Source organism: Dermacentor variabilis, chromosome 2 (genome assembly GCF_050947875.1).
Source record: "Dermacentor variabilis isolate Ectoservices chromosome 2, ASM5094787v1, whole genome shotgun sequence".
NCBI classification, from domain to species: domain Eukaryota; kingdom Metazoa; phylum Arthropoda; class Arachnida; order Ixodida; family Ixodidae; genus Dermacentor; species Dermacentor variabilis.
In genome coordinates, this window is record NC_134569.1 from 71,147,258 (window position 1) to 71,163,407 (window position 16,150).

At 46.5% G+C, this 16,150-nt stretch overlaps 1 protein-coding gene and 1 long non-coding RNA gene across 4 annotated transcripts in view; both read left to right on the forward strand.

Annotated features, from left to right (window-relative positions):
• LOC142572059 (protein 5NUC-like) overlaps nt 1-16,150 on the forward strand; it is a 93,117-nt gene that overhangs the window by 40,938 nt on the left and 36,029 nt on the right. For 2 of the 3 annotated variants that reach the window (XM_075680880.1, XM_075680878.1), the window contains exons 2-4: nt 5,386-5,691; nt 7,730-7,867; nt 10,350-10,575. In XM_075680880.1, coding sequence (XP_075536995.1) covers nt 5,458-5,691; nt 7,730-7,867; nt 10,350-10,575 — 598 coding nt within the window. In that variant the 5' untranslated portion in view covers nt 5,386-5,457. Of the gene's footprint in view, nt 1-2,086; nt 2,215-5,385; nt 5,692-7,729; nt 7,868-10,349; nt 10,576-16,150 lie in introns of those variants that run through there. The other variant, XM_075680879.1, reaches the window with a different exon arrangement.
• Nucleotides 12,693-13,811, forward strand: LOC142572063 (uncharacterized). The gene is made up of 3 exons (XR_012825996.1): nt 12,693-12,958; nt 13,042-13,111; nt 13,635-13,811. It is a non-coding gene; the product is annotated as an uncharacterized LOC142572063 (long non-coding RNA).

Consider the following 16,150-nt stretch of genomic DNA (forward strand, 5'->3'; position numbering starts at 1 on the left):
CTTGATTTCCGAGAAGTTTGTCAGAATACTTCTGATCAACTACGCCCAGAAGGTAACCGACAAAAACTAGAAGTCAACTTATGTGCTTAAGCCATCCAGGAAGCACTTTAGGCTTTGAATTTCTGTTCTAGGTGGAAGTGATTTCTGAAAAACGGGATGAATTAATCGACATGACAGTCTTCAATTATTGCGGTATAAGTGAAAGAAATGCTCAGTTTGTACTTCTAAGAGCTTTACTTAATTCTATTAAGTGCATCGTACCCGTCAATGGCAACGTCTTCTTTAACGACACGAACAAGCTAAAAGATCTGTATGAAACGTCCTGTGACGCTTCACTCGCAGTGTACAGCTATTCAATATATAGTATTCGGTCACATGAGTTTTTAAAGTCGTATATACTGAAGTGGGCGCAGACTAAGGCGCCCCATGCAGTTTTTACGATCACTGTAAATAAAACTTTGTCTTCTGCGAATGTGCAGCACCTTCGCTTAATTGTTTTCAATGCCAATGCTGCGCAAACAAAAATGCCAGCACTTCGGTTTCAGAGCTATGCCGCAAATCCAAGTCCGGCGCAACACTGCACGTTGCGCGGAAAGTTATTTTGCTGACTCAGAACCGTTAGCAGGCAAGACGGCGACTCCGCCGTGGTTGTATAGGAATAAAGGTGAAAAAGCTTTCCTGTGTGCTTGAACATGGCAGTTAAAAATAATGCGAACATGCACGCGGCCGAGAGGGGAGCTAGCGCATGCCCGCCTTGACTTCGCGCGGACGGCAGCGGCGAACGCAGCAGTTAGAGCAGCAAGTAAAGTCCCTAAACAAATCTAACTCCTTCTCCTGGCCTTCTCGCAGCTCGCTCTTTCTCTCGTAGCTCTCCCTCGCAGTTTGGTCGTTCATTTGGAAGCCGCCCATAGAGTTATACGAGGTAAGACATTAAAATTGTTGTTTGGTGTCTGCGCATGACTTTTTACCCATGGACTGACAAAGCTACGTACCCTCAGTACTACAACAAAACCACGTGTGTTGCATTTCAAACTAAATTATGGGGTTTCACGTGCCAAAACCACTTTCTGATTATAAGGCACGCCGTAGTGGAGGACTGCGGAACTTTGGACCACCTGGGGTTCTTTAACGTGCGCCTAAATCTAAGTACACGGGTGCTTTCGCATTTCGCCCAAATCTAAATGCAGCCGCCGTGGCCGGGACTCGATCCCGCGACCTCGTGCATAACAGCCCAACACCTTAGCCACTAAGCAACCACGGCGGCTCATGTGTTGCGTTTCTAGCACGATATATGACAGAACACAGCCTACGCACTCCATAGCTTCCTACACTTGTTGACGATAGCACGATCATGAAAACAAATCTGAACGGGCACCGACAATAGCACCCGTGCGTAAGCTTACCCCTGCCTAAGCGCCGTACCCCGTCAACAAAGAAAGCTCCGTTCGCACACGTTTGCACCTCCAGTACTCTTAAATTTAATCCCTAACATAAAACAACAAAAGCTGACTTCTTCAACGAAGCGGTTAGCCACGGAACTTAGCCAAAACATGCGAAATCCCTTGCGAGAGCCTCGCGGCGAAAACTCGCCGGCCAACTGCCATGGTGGCGAGTGCGCTGAGAAGCGGAAAAGAAGAAAACATAGAGAAAAGGCCGCGGGAGAATTACCACGTGATGGCGCCCAACCAATTGGGAGACGCAGACCTTCTCTCCTGCCTCCTCACATTCTCGTCGCAGCAGCGGCGGCGGCAAGATAAAAGTATGATGAAGAAATTGCGGTCACTGACCAAGTCAAGGTGAAAATAACACAGAGACGTTTCGGGACCGTACGGGTCCCGAAACGTCTGTGTTATTTTCACCTTGACTTGGTCAGTGACCGCAATTTCTCCATCATCATGTTACCTGACCAGACGTACTTTTGTCGAACTCCTGACTAAACGTAAAAGTATGTCGCTACCTTTTATCTTTATTCAGCGACCTTAGCAGCAGTAGGGTCGCAGCGACACCACGGGGGTGTGGCTTGAGGCGGAAACAGCCGCATTGCGAATGCCATAAGAAGGAACGCCCGCGCTCCTCTTCAGTGCGGCCGCGGTATATTGCAGTCTAGGGGTCGCTGCGACCGGCATTCCTAGTAAAACAACGAGGTCATATCGTCAATCAACTGACTTCATCTGGGCTTCATCTGAGGTGCAACATATGCTAGTGCTATTTCAGGTAGGTTGGTTCATTGCCTCTGGGAAAGCATTAAACTTATAGCTTGATTATTGCGTGCTTTGCTAGGAGCGATGATGGAACGCTATGAAACTGCCAGAAGCAGATGTTTTTGTGCTTTTTCGGCGCCTAACTGCGCGCTTGTCTTGTGGCTTCGGGTTGGCTGCTTGCTTCCAGTTAGAAGGCTTTTGAGGCTAGTTTGGTGGACAAATTCCTTTTAGTGTCGAGTACTAGCCCAAAAATCAGAATTAATTGTCTCGCCAATAATGTATACGTAATGCACACGGTGTTTATATACATACAAGAACTGTGCTTGCGTGTAACGTCGTAGGCAACTCGTACTCGTGTACTCGTAGGCAAATACACTGTCGTGGCTTGCACAGATCAACCCGCTTCGCGAGTTATTTCTGTTGCATTGATCAGATTCTTTATTTGGCTTTCTAAAGACACTTGCCCGGCGTGAAAAGGCTGCGATGAAGGTTTCGCCGGTACACGCCAAAGACGATGCGCTTGCGTGTGTGCGGCACTATGTATGCCTGCCGATTCAACAACTCGGATTCGTTTGTGCTGCTCGAAGTGCGTACTTGTGTACTTGCGTCTACCCAATCGACTGCCGTCTGTCCAGCTGGTGCTGCTTCATAATTTAGTCACCTTAGTACCATGATGACCGAACGCAAGGCGCATGACGCATTCACCCGAATAACGCGAGCCTCGTGTAGAAACGTGCGCGATCAACGCGGAGCATCTCAGCTATTCTCGTAGTTTCGTCACGACGCTGGCATCTTTTTATGCAGTCTGCTCCTACACTTTTATGACAAACTGCTGCCATTGGCTCTCATACGCAAGCATCACGGTGGAACCAGTACTTCATTTGTGAACAAAGCCAATGCAAGGACGAAAGTTACACATAGAAATGGTTTCTATCAATGAGCACTTTTCCCCTTTGCGCAGTTCCACGTCAATATGAGCCAAGTAACTCGTGCACCACTTTATCCAGCCGACACGGCGAACTGGAGAAAGCCTACTCACAATAGACAAAATCATTTGCACTGGTAGTGCACATCTTGTCCTCGCAAAATATATTTGCAGCGCCTAACAAAATCATGGTCTTCCAAAGCTACGCACTCTCTCTACCAGAACAATAACACGTGCTGCGTTTCTAGCACGATATATGATAGAACACAGCCTACGCACTCCATAGCTTCATACACTTGTTGACGCTAGCGCCATCAGGAAAACAAATCTGAACAGGCACAGAGAATAGCACCCGTGCATAAGCTTACACATGCCTTAGCTCCGCACCCCGTCAACAAAGAAAAAAGCTCCGTTCGTACACGTTTGCACCTCCAGTACCCTTAAAATCAATCCCTAACATAAAACAAAACAAAAACTGAGTTCTTCACTGACTCGTTCAAGAGTATTTTCATTTTTAAAGTCCCGTAGGATTCGCGCTGCACAGACGCCTATGCTGCCTCTCGAAAAGTTGATTCGGGGAATCAAGGGAACGAGGAGGCGCACTGGGTAGCCCGAGGTCTAATCAACCGGGAGGTGTGCCCCACAGACGTGGATCCCATGGATGAGGCACCGACGACATACCACGAGATAGCAAACTACTACAAGCAAAAATAGCGAATCTACCCGCCTCCAAACGCAAGCCTCACGCGAGCGCAAGCCTCGATCCTGCGTCGAATCCAAACTAAGTCGGTCCCCAGCCCACATTGGCTGGCCGTAATTACCAACGGGCAATAGAACCCAATATGTCAAAACTGAACAAGTCACATTGGCTACCCAAAATCACATTCTTTCGGGGTGCGAAGGCTTACCTCCTCCCAGGTCGCTCCTGCCAGCTCCCTCACAACAGACTTGGGAGGAGCTGCTCAGAACGCCGGATCAAAAACTACAAAAAGCCCTCGTTGCCTGGACCGAAAAGGTCGCTCCTCGTGAGGGGCCATCCTAGGACTCGGGCCTGACAGATCAGAACTGAGCAGAATCTCAGTAAAGTTGTTATTACCAGCACCTTCGCTGACGCGGTTAGCCACCAAACTTAGCCAAAACATACGAAATTCCTTGCAATAGCCTCGTCGCAGAAACTCGACGGCCAACTGTCATGTTGATGAGTGCGCCTACGACGAATAAAAAAAGAAAATATAGAGAAAAGGGCGCGAAAAATACCTAGGAGACGCAAATACCTAAAAACTAGGAGACGCAGACCTTCTCTGCTGCCTCCTCACATGCTTTTCGCAGCAGCGGCGCCGGCAAGATAAAATTGTGTCGCTACCTTTTAGTTTTATTTGGGGACCTTAGCATCAGTAGGGTCGCAGCGACACCACGGGGGTGTGGCTTGATGCCGAAACAGCAGCATTGCGAAGGCCGTAAGAACGAACGCCCCCGCGCCTTTCCAGTCCGGCCGTGGTATATTACAATCTAGGGTTCGCTGCCACCGGCATTCCTAGTAAAACGAGGTCATATCGACAATCAACTGACTTCATTCGAGGTGCAACATATATGCTAGTGCTATTTCTGGTGGATTGGTTCATTTCCTGTGCAAAATCATTAAACTTATAGATTTATTTGATTGCCTTTTCGACGGCTCCCTTTTCCGCATTAGTGTGGTAACACTTTAGTGTAGTAGTTTGGCCTAAGTGTGGTAGTGGCCTTAGTGTGTGGTAGCACCTTAGGTCTTAGTTTGGTAGTAGTTATTAGGACGTTAACTATCATGGGTATTTCACACAGACAAAAGAACTGCTAACAGACACAGGCGACAATAAGTACAAATGATCGTATGTTGAAGGGACATCGAAAATTCCCAAGACACTGGATACATTGGGAACATTCTGTGATAACGATGCCTCGCGCGTTATTTAGCCATTAAGGTTACAGTACAAAACCACAACTATTATTCCTGAAAGTTCTTCCTCAAATGCAAAGCGGCCATCAACTTGGAAGTAGGCATCAAAAGACTGTGTGGAATGTGCATAAGTAAACTGTCACAATGTTTCTCAGCCCACTTATGCACAGGAAATTGGCCCGTATCTTGACTCAGCCGGAATGTAGGAGAATGTATACCTTAATGCCTAATAAGTGCAGTTTTACATGTTGTTAGGGCGTACAAGATACAAAATCTTTTTTATATATTGTTCCACTTATTAGTATCAACGTTTTTCCCTTGCATAGCTTTCCCATTCAGCCGGGCACTACGTTGAAAAGCCCTAACACCAACGTGAGTCACGATTTATCATCACTAAAATGGCTCACCATTTGATCTACGAGGTGCGTCAGACACGTGTATTCATTTTAATGTCAATAATATGGTGTTGGTGCCACGCCATCGCTCAAGATAAAGAGCTGAACCTGACTATTCTTCACACCAACGACATTCATGCTCACTTGGAAGAAAGCAGCAAATATGGTGGCGAATGCTTTGATAAAAAGGGTCCGAATTCTACATGCGTCGGGGGAGTTGCCCGGATTGTGACTAAGGTGAGTGCAAAGGCACAAAAATTGGTTCCTGCATTGAAATTGCATGCGTACGTGACTGACTTTGTGAACTTGGTGATAGTTCTAAACACCTCGTACGAGTGTTCGTTAGTCAATCATTGTTATTTCCCGCCACCGTCCATGGTTGCAAACATGTACTACATTGAAGTTTTGTGGTTGAACTCTCAGAAGTAAACCTTGAATGAATCAAACTCGCAAATATGATGCTCAGTCACGTACATTCTGCGTAGATTTCCCCCTCTTACATGGGAAGTCAACGCAATAGGTATGTAATTCTTCGCTGCTCAAAACTTTCTGTAATGTTGGTTCTTTGAAGTACACATGCTGCTTGTATAGATACGTTTGTTTCATTTCTACATACAAAAATTGTAGTTGCAAGTACGTTACAACATGCTCAATTGATACCATACTCACTGAACGTTTGCCGGCTTCCAGAAACTCAACCCGCCTATTTTGAGACGCGCAATGGAAAAGCATCAATGAGCTGAATTATTCTGATGCTCTGATTTTGGTCTGTAACCGGGCCATTTCTAACATCACTCAGTCATGCTTCTAATGTGTTGTGCAACAAGTACGTCTGACTGAATTCGTCATAATTTATATGTCGCTGTAGTCCTCTAAACTACACTGGCATGGAAAAATATTATTCGGGCCTACAGTCTATAATCCCTAACGTTTAAGTTCTCGCCGTGAGGTGGACACCATTGGGTTGCTAAGAGGGCATCGTCAGGGCTTTACTTGTTTATTCCATATATTGCATCTGCTCCGCTTTAGTTACAGCTGTTGAGCAGAAATTCCTGTATTCATGTGCTCCCAACGTGGGTCGCACGCTGCATTTTCTAATCACAAAGCCAGACCTACTAATTACCTAATGGCGTAGCAAACAGCCTTACAGTTGTGAAAATGAACCAACAGCAGAGCTCAAGCAATGTAACACGATATTAACTATTGTGGCATCGAATTGACTTCGTAATCGTAACTAGTCTTCTTGGGCACTTACAATTCATTGATCGCACTTACCATTCATTGATCATTCATATCTTAATGATAAAAGTGTTTCCGTCAATGAAACTTCTTTTCAAGTTAGCATATCTCAAGTTAGCATATGAACAGGGCTAGTTGGTGGACGTTCATGATTATATTGCGGTTAGTGTTACACTGATGAGCATAATAGACAAGACTAGATTAAACAGTTGGTTGTTTGCGCTACGTACGTCCGCGTCTTGTCCCTTGTGTTCGTCAGTGCAACACTAAGCGCAATATAATCATAATTCTGTTAAGCGAAAACTTAAACAAACCCCTTTTCCACCGTTTTTACCATTGATAGGCCGGCCACGGCGTCCTCCAAGATATTCACGCGCCGGCGCGTGAATATCTTGGAGGCCAAGGAGCGGCGCGCCCACTTCCTTGCGGTACCTCCACATGGAGCTCGCCTTCGCTGCACCTTGGCCCACGAAAAAGGCCGCGTTTCTATCAGAATGCTCGGCTTCGTGCATAGCGCTCGCCGCCAGCGTTTCCTGGTAAACACTACAGTTACATAAGCTGCAGTTGCCGGGAAGCGTAAGAAGCAGTCATGTATCTTTGAATACTATCGCGTTTCATTCTTAAAGGCGAAGCTTAAGCGTCCTCCAAATTTTTTGGTAAATTCTATCTGTGCGTTAGTACGGAAAAGCAGCAATGTGAAGCGATGAAGCGCACTGCGAAGACAGAGATTTGATGGTCTGTTCTGTTGCGCGAACAGCTGCAGGTAACTGTCTGACCTATCCATTTTCAACCGTCTGATCTTGTAGAAATATTATTAGTTGCTAGCAGTGTGTTCAATGGGGCTGGTTGGTTCATCTTTAGAATAAAAACAGAAACGACGCAACACAGGACGAGCGAGTAAAGAGCACAGGACAGCGCTCTGTCCTGTGCTCTTCACTTGCTCGTCCTGTGTTGCACTGTTCCCGTTTTTATTCTGTTATTGGCTGATGACACGACATACCTTTAAACAGTCTGGCAAAATATGCTTATTTTACAGGTAAAGGAAATTAGGCAAAAGGTGCCGAATGCGTTGTTTATGAACGCCGGAGACTTCTTCCAAGGCACGCCTTACTACACCATCTTCAAGGAAAGCGTCATAAGTGCAGTCATGTCAATGATGGGCTACAACTATGCGGTCAGTTGATCCCGTTTTCTTGAAGGAATGCTCCTGCACATTCTATTTCTTCCTCATTTCGTGCCCTTTTAGTGTTCGAGATTGTTTCTTCAGTTAAGATGTACAAGCACACTTTTGCTTACATGTACATTATGATAGCATACTCGTAATTGTTAGAACATCTTTCCAGTGCAAGCATGCAACGCGACCGACAACATGTTCCTTTGCACTTCGTAAATATACCAAAGATATACAACATAAACCGTGAAAAAGGGGACTTGTAGCTGTTTCACACCCGACAGATCAGTTAGCTAGTTAGCAAAAAATCGGCAGAAGCCATCTCACGATTACGTGTGGTGGATTACGTGTGAGGTGTCTACTGCGGCAGAACTCCTCTTTCACGCTTCCCTGAAAACACTTGGTGCCATCTAGCGCTACCGCCGAAATGCATCCGAAATCATGGCGCACTAGCGCTAGAAACGCTAGAAATGCTATAAACGCTATAAATGCTGAGAAACGTCATGTGCAAACTTTTTTTCTGGACACGCTGCACCATGTAGTGGCACTTCCGAAAAGTCTGCGCGTGGCCGCGAGACAAGAAGCGTGGTGCTGATAATTATTGCGAACGCTGATAATTATTCCTTCGCTTGCGGCGCAGTCAGTTGCACGTACTCAGTGACAGAGGTTGGCGAGACGTTCAGTGAAGAGTGGCACATTCCCAGTACGTTCATGGCACAGCTTTGTAAAGCTTCGGCGTCAAGGGGCTTCACGGAAAAGCGGGATCTACCCACTGCAGTTGGGCCACAGCATGCTAAGTTCGTCGGGTTGAGGAACATTTGTGCAACATTTGAGGAACATTTGTTCAAACAAACAAATGTTTGAGAACATTTGTTCCCTTGAGGAAAATTTGTTACGTGCGTTCAATTCCGACTGGCATCGGAGAATTTGAAGAGATCTTTTTTGTCATTGTAGTGCGGCACATTCCCAGTGGCGCATACATATTTACCAAACTTTGCCTCCAAGATGTTCATTGAACGTCTACTAGCACCTACTGGCACATACCCAGTGACTCAAGTTGGCGCAGGAAAGGTTCATTGAGGACCAGCACATACCGAGTGGCAGATACCCAGTACTGGATGGATGGATGGATGGATGGATGGATGGATGGATGGATGGATGGATGGGATGGATGGATGGATGGGATGGATGGATGGGATGGATGGATGGATGGATGGATGGATGGATGGATGGATGGATGGATGGATGGATGGATGGATGGATGGATGGATAGATGGATGGATGGATGGATGGATGGAGAAAAAAATCTGAAGACACTAAAGCACTTCTTATTGGTTGTCAATACGAAAGATGTGAAAGCATTAATGTCCAGTTGAACGCCTTTGAACGGTCCTTCGAGTTACGAACTCCCCGCGGGCAAGTGAGCACGTTGAAACGCTTGGCCAACGCATCCTGATACTACAAGGCCGGTGCAGTTCGATCCGTGACATCATGGTACCTTGCCCGACTGCCATAGAATCTAATGGGGACGCTTCCGAGTAAGCCGCGGGGATTTTGACGTCACAGCTTTTGTCACGCCAGGCTTGGCAATGGAAATTTCGGTCCAAGTAGCATGATGTTACAGAGTGCTGAGGCCTGCTATCTGGGGTGCGCTGGTTTAGCCCAGTGCGAAGAAACTCGGGCGTGGGGTCGTAGGTTCGAAACTGACTGCCACCAACGTATATTTTAGAGTTTATTCTGTTTTTGTGGATAAATTTGTCTATAGCGATTGCCGAGGCGAAGTCAGAACGCAGGCGAGAGCTTGCGCAGACAAGGAACGCGCGGATAGCACAGGCTTCCGAGAGCGAGGGTGACGAGATGTCGCAGCAAAATCCTCTCCCCTCACGAAACTGGCGCGCCCATTCGCCCGCTCCGTCGAGGAGCGCACGTGACGGTCGTCGCAGACAACGGGAATTTAGGTGCCGTTTCGCTGCTACAGACACCGGCCTTCTCGCTCAATAGGCCATTTGATGCTTTCGCAAAAAAAAGCTATAGTAACATTGATGTACATACAATAGAAGGCTATTAGTAGCGTTGAGGAGAAAGTGCTTCACTTTCTGGTGCTTTTCTGTGACTATTGCACTGACTTTTCAATGCATCGAGACACAAGAAGTCAAGCTCCTTGTGCCGCATTACGGCTCAGAGCCGTGCTGCAGCACGAATACGCAAACCATGGTCCATCATTACAAAATATTCTTACGTTAGAGCTGTTCGTAAAGAAGATGCCAGCCATGAAATTTGCTGAAAACATTACCAGAGAGGAATGTAGCGCCTAGAGTGTACGGCAATTGCAAGATGACAGTTCAGGCAGCATGCGAATGATGGACAGCAGACAGATTACCCAAGTTCTGTCCTTTTGTCCTTAAACGAATTTGTTGTCTTGTGAATTACGTTGTAAACGCGAAAATTCAAGATAATTATGTGTGTAATTATGAATTATTTTCAGTGCCTTGGAAATCACGAATTCGACGACGGACCGGAGAACCTTGCCCGTTTTCTTCAGAAAATGAAAGAAGCTGGTGTGACGATTGTCGGCACAAACACAAATTTTTCAAGGGAGCCGCTGCTCGCAGGAAACGAGCTTGAGAATCATGCAATAATAAATATTGACGGGACGAAGATCGGAATTCTAGGCGCGGTAATTCCTAGCACGCAATATACTTCAAGCCCAGGTAATGTACACAAGCTTCATCATTGATTTTGATTCACCATTGAATTAGGTTTATCACATTTACCCATTAAAAGGTTAAACCAATTAAATTTAATGCATTGTCAAGCAAGTGACTGAAATAATATTATCAGATTTGCAACGTTTTTTATGCGTTAATTGTAAATACCATTCGGTGCACGTTAAAAATGGTGAATATACACAGGTCAGTGCTTCACATTGGCCCTGATGTAATGAATCGAACGCGTAGACTTCAGCGTCCATACTGAGGGAAGTCTTCCTTTGTGTTTGATTCGCCGTTCTTGTGTCTGTGCATGCGTGGGCTCCTTCCGTCTGAATTGGCAGTAGCGTTGAGAAATAAAGTGAAGATTGTGACAGAAAATGACGCTGCAATAATAAAAACAGTTATCAGGCACCAGTTTTCAATATGTGCAGTTATCCCTTGCTATTCTAGCTTTATATTTCTTGATTTATGTTGCTGCAGGACCAGCAATGCAGCCTTCATGACCACCCTTTTCTGTAAGAGGCCATGACTGAGCTTTCAAAAGACGCTGAATATACGTGCAGCCGATGGCTGCTCAGGTGTTGTCTATAAAGTGATTGTACTGCAAAGGTTCCTGCTTACCGGCATTAGTAAGATTGGATTCAAAATAATGCAAAAATACTCGGGCTGATATTTAGAAAAACCGCCTGTACGCTAGGTGGGTCTCATAAAAGATGCTGCGCAATGTCGATGGCGGACATACTGATAGCGAAAGCGATCAGCCAACGACAACCATTTCTCACGAAAAAAAATTGAGCGACGGCTACGATATTACCTAATACAAAATTTGAGCGCAGCTCTATGCGTGTTTTCATTTTGCGATATACTGGCTAGCGCGGACAATCTGCCTCGTGCGGCACGTTGCAAATGGAGCGAAGTGTGGCTTGACGGCCTCGCTAATCTGGAGATCGCGAGAGCCAGTGCGTGAGTGACGCGTGGGCGCGATTCACAGCAGCCGCCGCCGACAGACCCCCCAGACGACACGCGCCAGTGTGGCGCCATCTCGTAGACATCGTCGCCGCACTACGATTTTCTTCTCCCGCTTTTGACATTACCTAAACTGATTTACGCCTCATGGTTCAGCTGCACCCTCCTCTCCGCTTTCCGCCTCATGTCCTTCATCCCCCCGCTGCGCCCCACGATCGCTTTTATCGTTTGCTGTGCTCGTTCGCTCGGTTACGCCGAGGTACGACGAGATATGATGCCGAGGCACGCCACGCTCCCGCTCTAAAATATTTTGTTAGTTTGGACGGGTATCCTTACTTATGCGAGAGCGGTGGCAGTTTTCTGCGTACTAATGGTTACGATGGACAGTGTTCATTGCAGATACCGACTACAAACACGTACACACATCGCTGATCAAGAAGTAACTTCTTTATGAACTGCTATCGGATCGTGGACTTTTCCAGACATTGCAAGGAGGGCACTATGTGGTCTGCGGAATTTCCTGTTTACGTGCGACGCACCCTCGAAGTGCTGACAGTATACATGCATGCGTTTCAACTTTAGCTTTGTTTTTCAACTCCCAGCTTAAAGGGGTTGAGACACCAAATTTCGAGGCTCTAAAAACCCTGTTGTAGGCTGCTTCTGTATGCGAGGACACCAAACAACGAGGTATTGGACGCTGCAAACATTTCAAAATAATTTTAATTCAGCTCCAAAAAGTCTATAAAAGCTCCTTCTCGTGATCGAGACCCATCGCTAGCGCGGCTGTTATGACGTCACAGTGGAGGAACGAAAATATTGACGTCATAGCATACCAGCACAAAACCGTGACGTATGACGAGTAGCGATGAAATGCCGCTAGCCCTGGTCCCTGGCTAACCGAGACACAGCGCTGCATGTGCGAGTCGCATACTTCGGCAGCTCGGCGTGGTCTTTTGTTCCACTTGGCGTTTCCCAACGTGTAATCGTAGCTTCACATCGTCACGCAAACCGGCGACGTTCATCGTGCGAGCGCTTTCTGTTGGAGCCGTTCGAGGCATCCGGACGGTAGCTGTGGAGCACAACTACCGCCATGCCTTTGAAGTACTGCGTTGTTGATTTCTGCCCTAGCAGAGTCGGAGACGCCGCGACCTTTCACAAGTTCCCTCGGGACGGTGCGCAAAGGGACGCGTGGACAGACTTTGTTCGTGCTACAGGGCGACACTATTGGACGCCGAGAAAGACTAGTGTGGTTTGCTCACTGCACTTTTCGGCGGACTCGTACCGCAGTCAGTATGCAGCCAACTTCGGGATCCCGGCGAAGCGCTGCCTGAAACCCGATGCCGTGCCGACGGTGTATCCCGCTTCCGCTTGCAGTCTCCTTCAACATGGGACTGCAGCAACTGCACCGAAGCGTCAGGTGTGTATTACATCCGATTGTGATGGATATGGCGCGTTTGTTGTCGGTGGCTCTGACGCTGGCGTATGTGATATTTTGTGCAGTGCATCGCTGGAGTTGGCAGTGACCATGATAATTCATGGGACATGACGGCCATGGACGAAGTATCTGCGAGTAAGTTTTGATCGCACCCTTATTTGCAAAGTGCCGAGAATACGAAATTTCAACTAGTATAGGCGATTTTTGACATAGATGTGCCGGGTCTCAAATCTTTGTTTCAAATTCTTGATCTAAGGCGTCGCTACGGTGGAGCAATTACCGGCAGAATAATCGCGAGGCTAGTCTTACCAGTAGCTTCTTACATAAACCTCAACTCAGCTCAACTTGGCGCATAAGGTTACTGATAAACCCACACTAAAGGAAGCACTTGCAAAAGATCTTACATTGCCGTGTCATTACATAGGCTAGAAATTTCAAAGCATGATCTATGTCGTGGTAGTGGTATTTGAGGGGAGAATATGCCTACAAACGTATGTTTGTACTCGTAAAACTGGGTGACAAGTCTAGATTGTAATGGAATAATGGAACCACTGGCATGATTGTGGCAAGCATATTGCTTATGATCTGTGCTCCGTGTGCACAAATGATCCATTAACCATGCCTCCAAGACTCCTGTGATTGTTTTCTTTTGATCCAGCACTTGGGCAGCGCTACACCACGCCATCACCCCCATGCGCAGCCACAGAAGGAATCTCGTGCAGTACACGTGACTCCCAAACGCAGTGCACTGTACAAGTGTCAGTAAAAGCAACGCAGGCCACTCTGCGTCCGAAAATGAGGAGCATCGGCTCACAAACAGATGGTGCAAACCGAACTGCGGGTGCGTATGGAGAGAGCTAGCATGACTGATCTTTGTTCAGTTATGTGAGAGACTTGTCACATGTGCCACTAGTGACGAGTTTGAATATGAAAAACAGGTGTTTTCTAATGAAGTTTTGCATTATAGAGTGTAATCTTGCATGAGTGACAGCCCATGATTATCTGCCAGCATAGGGTATTTTTAAATTTGCATGTCCCCTGATGGCCTGCCTCATTGCTCAAGATGTCAGTGTAACCGAAGACCCAAGCAACAATGACTTCTGTCAGTGAATTAGGGCAGTGGGGAGGTATGCTCTGAGGAATTTTAGTGGGTACGATAAGTGCCTTATTCCAGCTGGCCATCAGGCACAGGGTCTAGCATCTGTGAATGAGCACATAATCCATCTTGGCTGATAAGAACTGAAGATTTGAATCCAAATCTCCTATTGAAGCATGCGTTTAGTTCACAAAGCAAGAAAACATGCTCCAGATCGCTGATTCGAGTATGACATATGATATTAATAGCTTGTTTCCCAAGGACCTGAAATCGGTCTTTAGATAGGGGTCATTTTATAGTGCAGATAAGTGTACATGGCATAGAAGGTGGAAATAGCATATGCACGTTCTCCTGTCTCCATTGTGCATCACATGTGCACTTTGCATTATGTATTCAAGTGAAGTATATGTAATATGGACAGTTTCTTTTGGTCTTGAAACATGATAGAGCTGATTGTTCGACCTCCCACGTTAGGTTTTTGTGTTGGAATCTCGCCTCTGAGAGTAATGTTTGTAGTGCAATGCTTTCAAGCAACGCACTGAGTGCAGGTGGGTTTTTCTCTTGTGGACCCTGAAACAAAAAATTAATGCTTCTCTTCTAGGCAAGTGTTTAAGGCGCAGTGCCACAGCACACTTGTTGCGTTACGTATACTTATAACACAATCGCATTAGAGAGAACATTTTGAGCAAACCCCAGTATCCAATAACGCTCTCTGATTGATCCAGTTAATGACGACATTGTAGCAGCATTGCTTTAAAAAAATGGGTGGTCATGCAGCACCGAACCACGACCCTTGGGGTCATGAGGAGGAGCTTGGGTTAAATGCAACATAAAGGAGGCCTTGTGTATGTGCCTCGCACCACATAGTAGGCTACAGAGCGGGCAATAACATGTAGTTAAAGTGGCTCATTAACCTTAATAGTTAATGTTGCCAATTAACAAGGAACATAATAGCAAATGATAGCTGCCTGACGTGTTGTAGCAGTGCCAGCACGCGGCAGTTGCTGGAAATACGAGTGAGGTACAGAACTGGTGTGTTCTGCCCTGCATGATTGGTCATGGCAGCCGAAGGCATTTATAGTGTACCAGCTGCGTGAGGTGGAGGTAAGAGTGCGTGGCATTGTTCCGCAGCTAGAAAAAGAGGTTTCAATACGTATAGCTGTGAGTAGCATAATGGTGCATGGCGAGTTGCATGTAAGGGGCCTCTTGTGGCTACTTGGTGAGGGTTTACTTAGGGGCACGCAAAGTTCTTGCTGAGCTGCTACGTTTTTCACTCTTTACAATGTAGCCTCAACATGTGCACATTTACAATAGCTTTTCATCTTTCTTTGCAGAATGTCAGACTGAGTGCGATTTTGCAGACATTGTGCTGCCAGAGGTCCCAAGGTGCTCTACGCCACAGTCGCAAGCATTTTCACTCAGTTTTCAGGACGATCGAAATGATTACACATATGAGCCATCTTTGGAGGATGTGGACGTGTAAGTGTGTCTGATCGATTGATTAAACTTTTATTGTCAAGGATGGTAATTGGCACATTTGTGGAAGAGCCCTCAGTCCAGGGCTGTGGAGGCCTCTGTCGACCTGCTGGCAATTGCTCATACACACTCATACAGCACTCCTTGCCTGGACGACCAGGCAAGGAGTGCTGCCTGGTCGTTCAGGCATGCACTGGTCAGCTTCACCTCCCACAGCTCCAGGGCCACATTACACTGCTTTATCTGCTGGGGATTTTGGCAACATGTTCATGTGATACGTGTTAGTGTTCGGTGTAAGCGATGTGGGTAGTGTAGGTTGGGGTAGTGTGTCTGATGGCTCAAATCTTTGCTTACAGATATGTTGGTCAATGCAGGTACTTTAACCATACAAGTTTTGTCAAGATGTTCATGCTAAATAGTTGCTTTTGTCAGTAATACTCAGAAAAGCCCTGCCTTCTGCAGGAAAAATGTGAAGGATGCAGCTCAGAATCAGAGCAGTTGTGCTAAAGGGAATATAAATTTGTTTTACAGTTCTGCCATTCAACCAGGATTTCCTCGCAAATTCATTGTGTATGAGCAAAACCTCCTGGCGCTTACGAAGT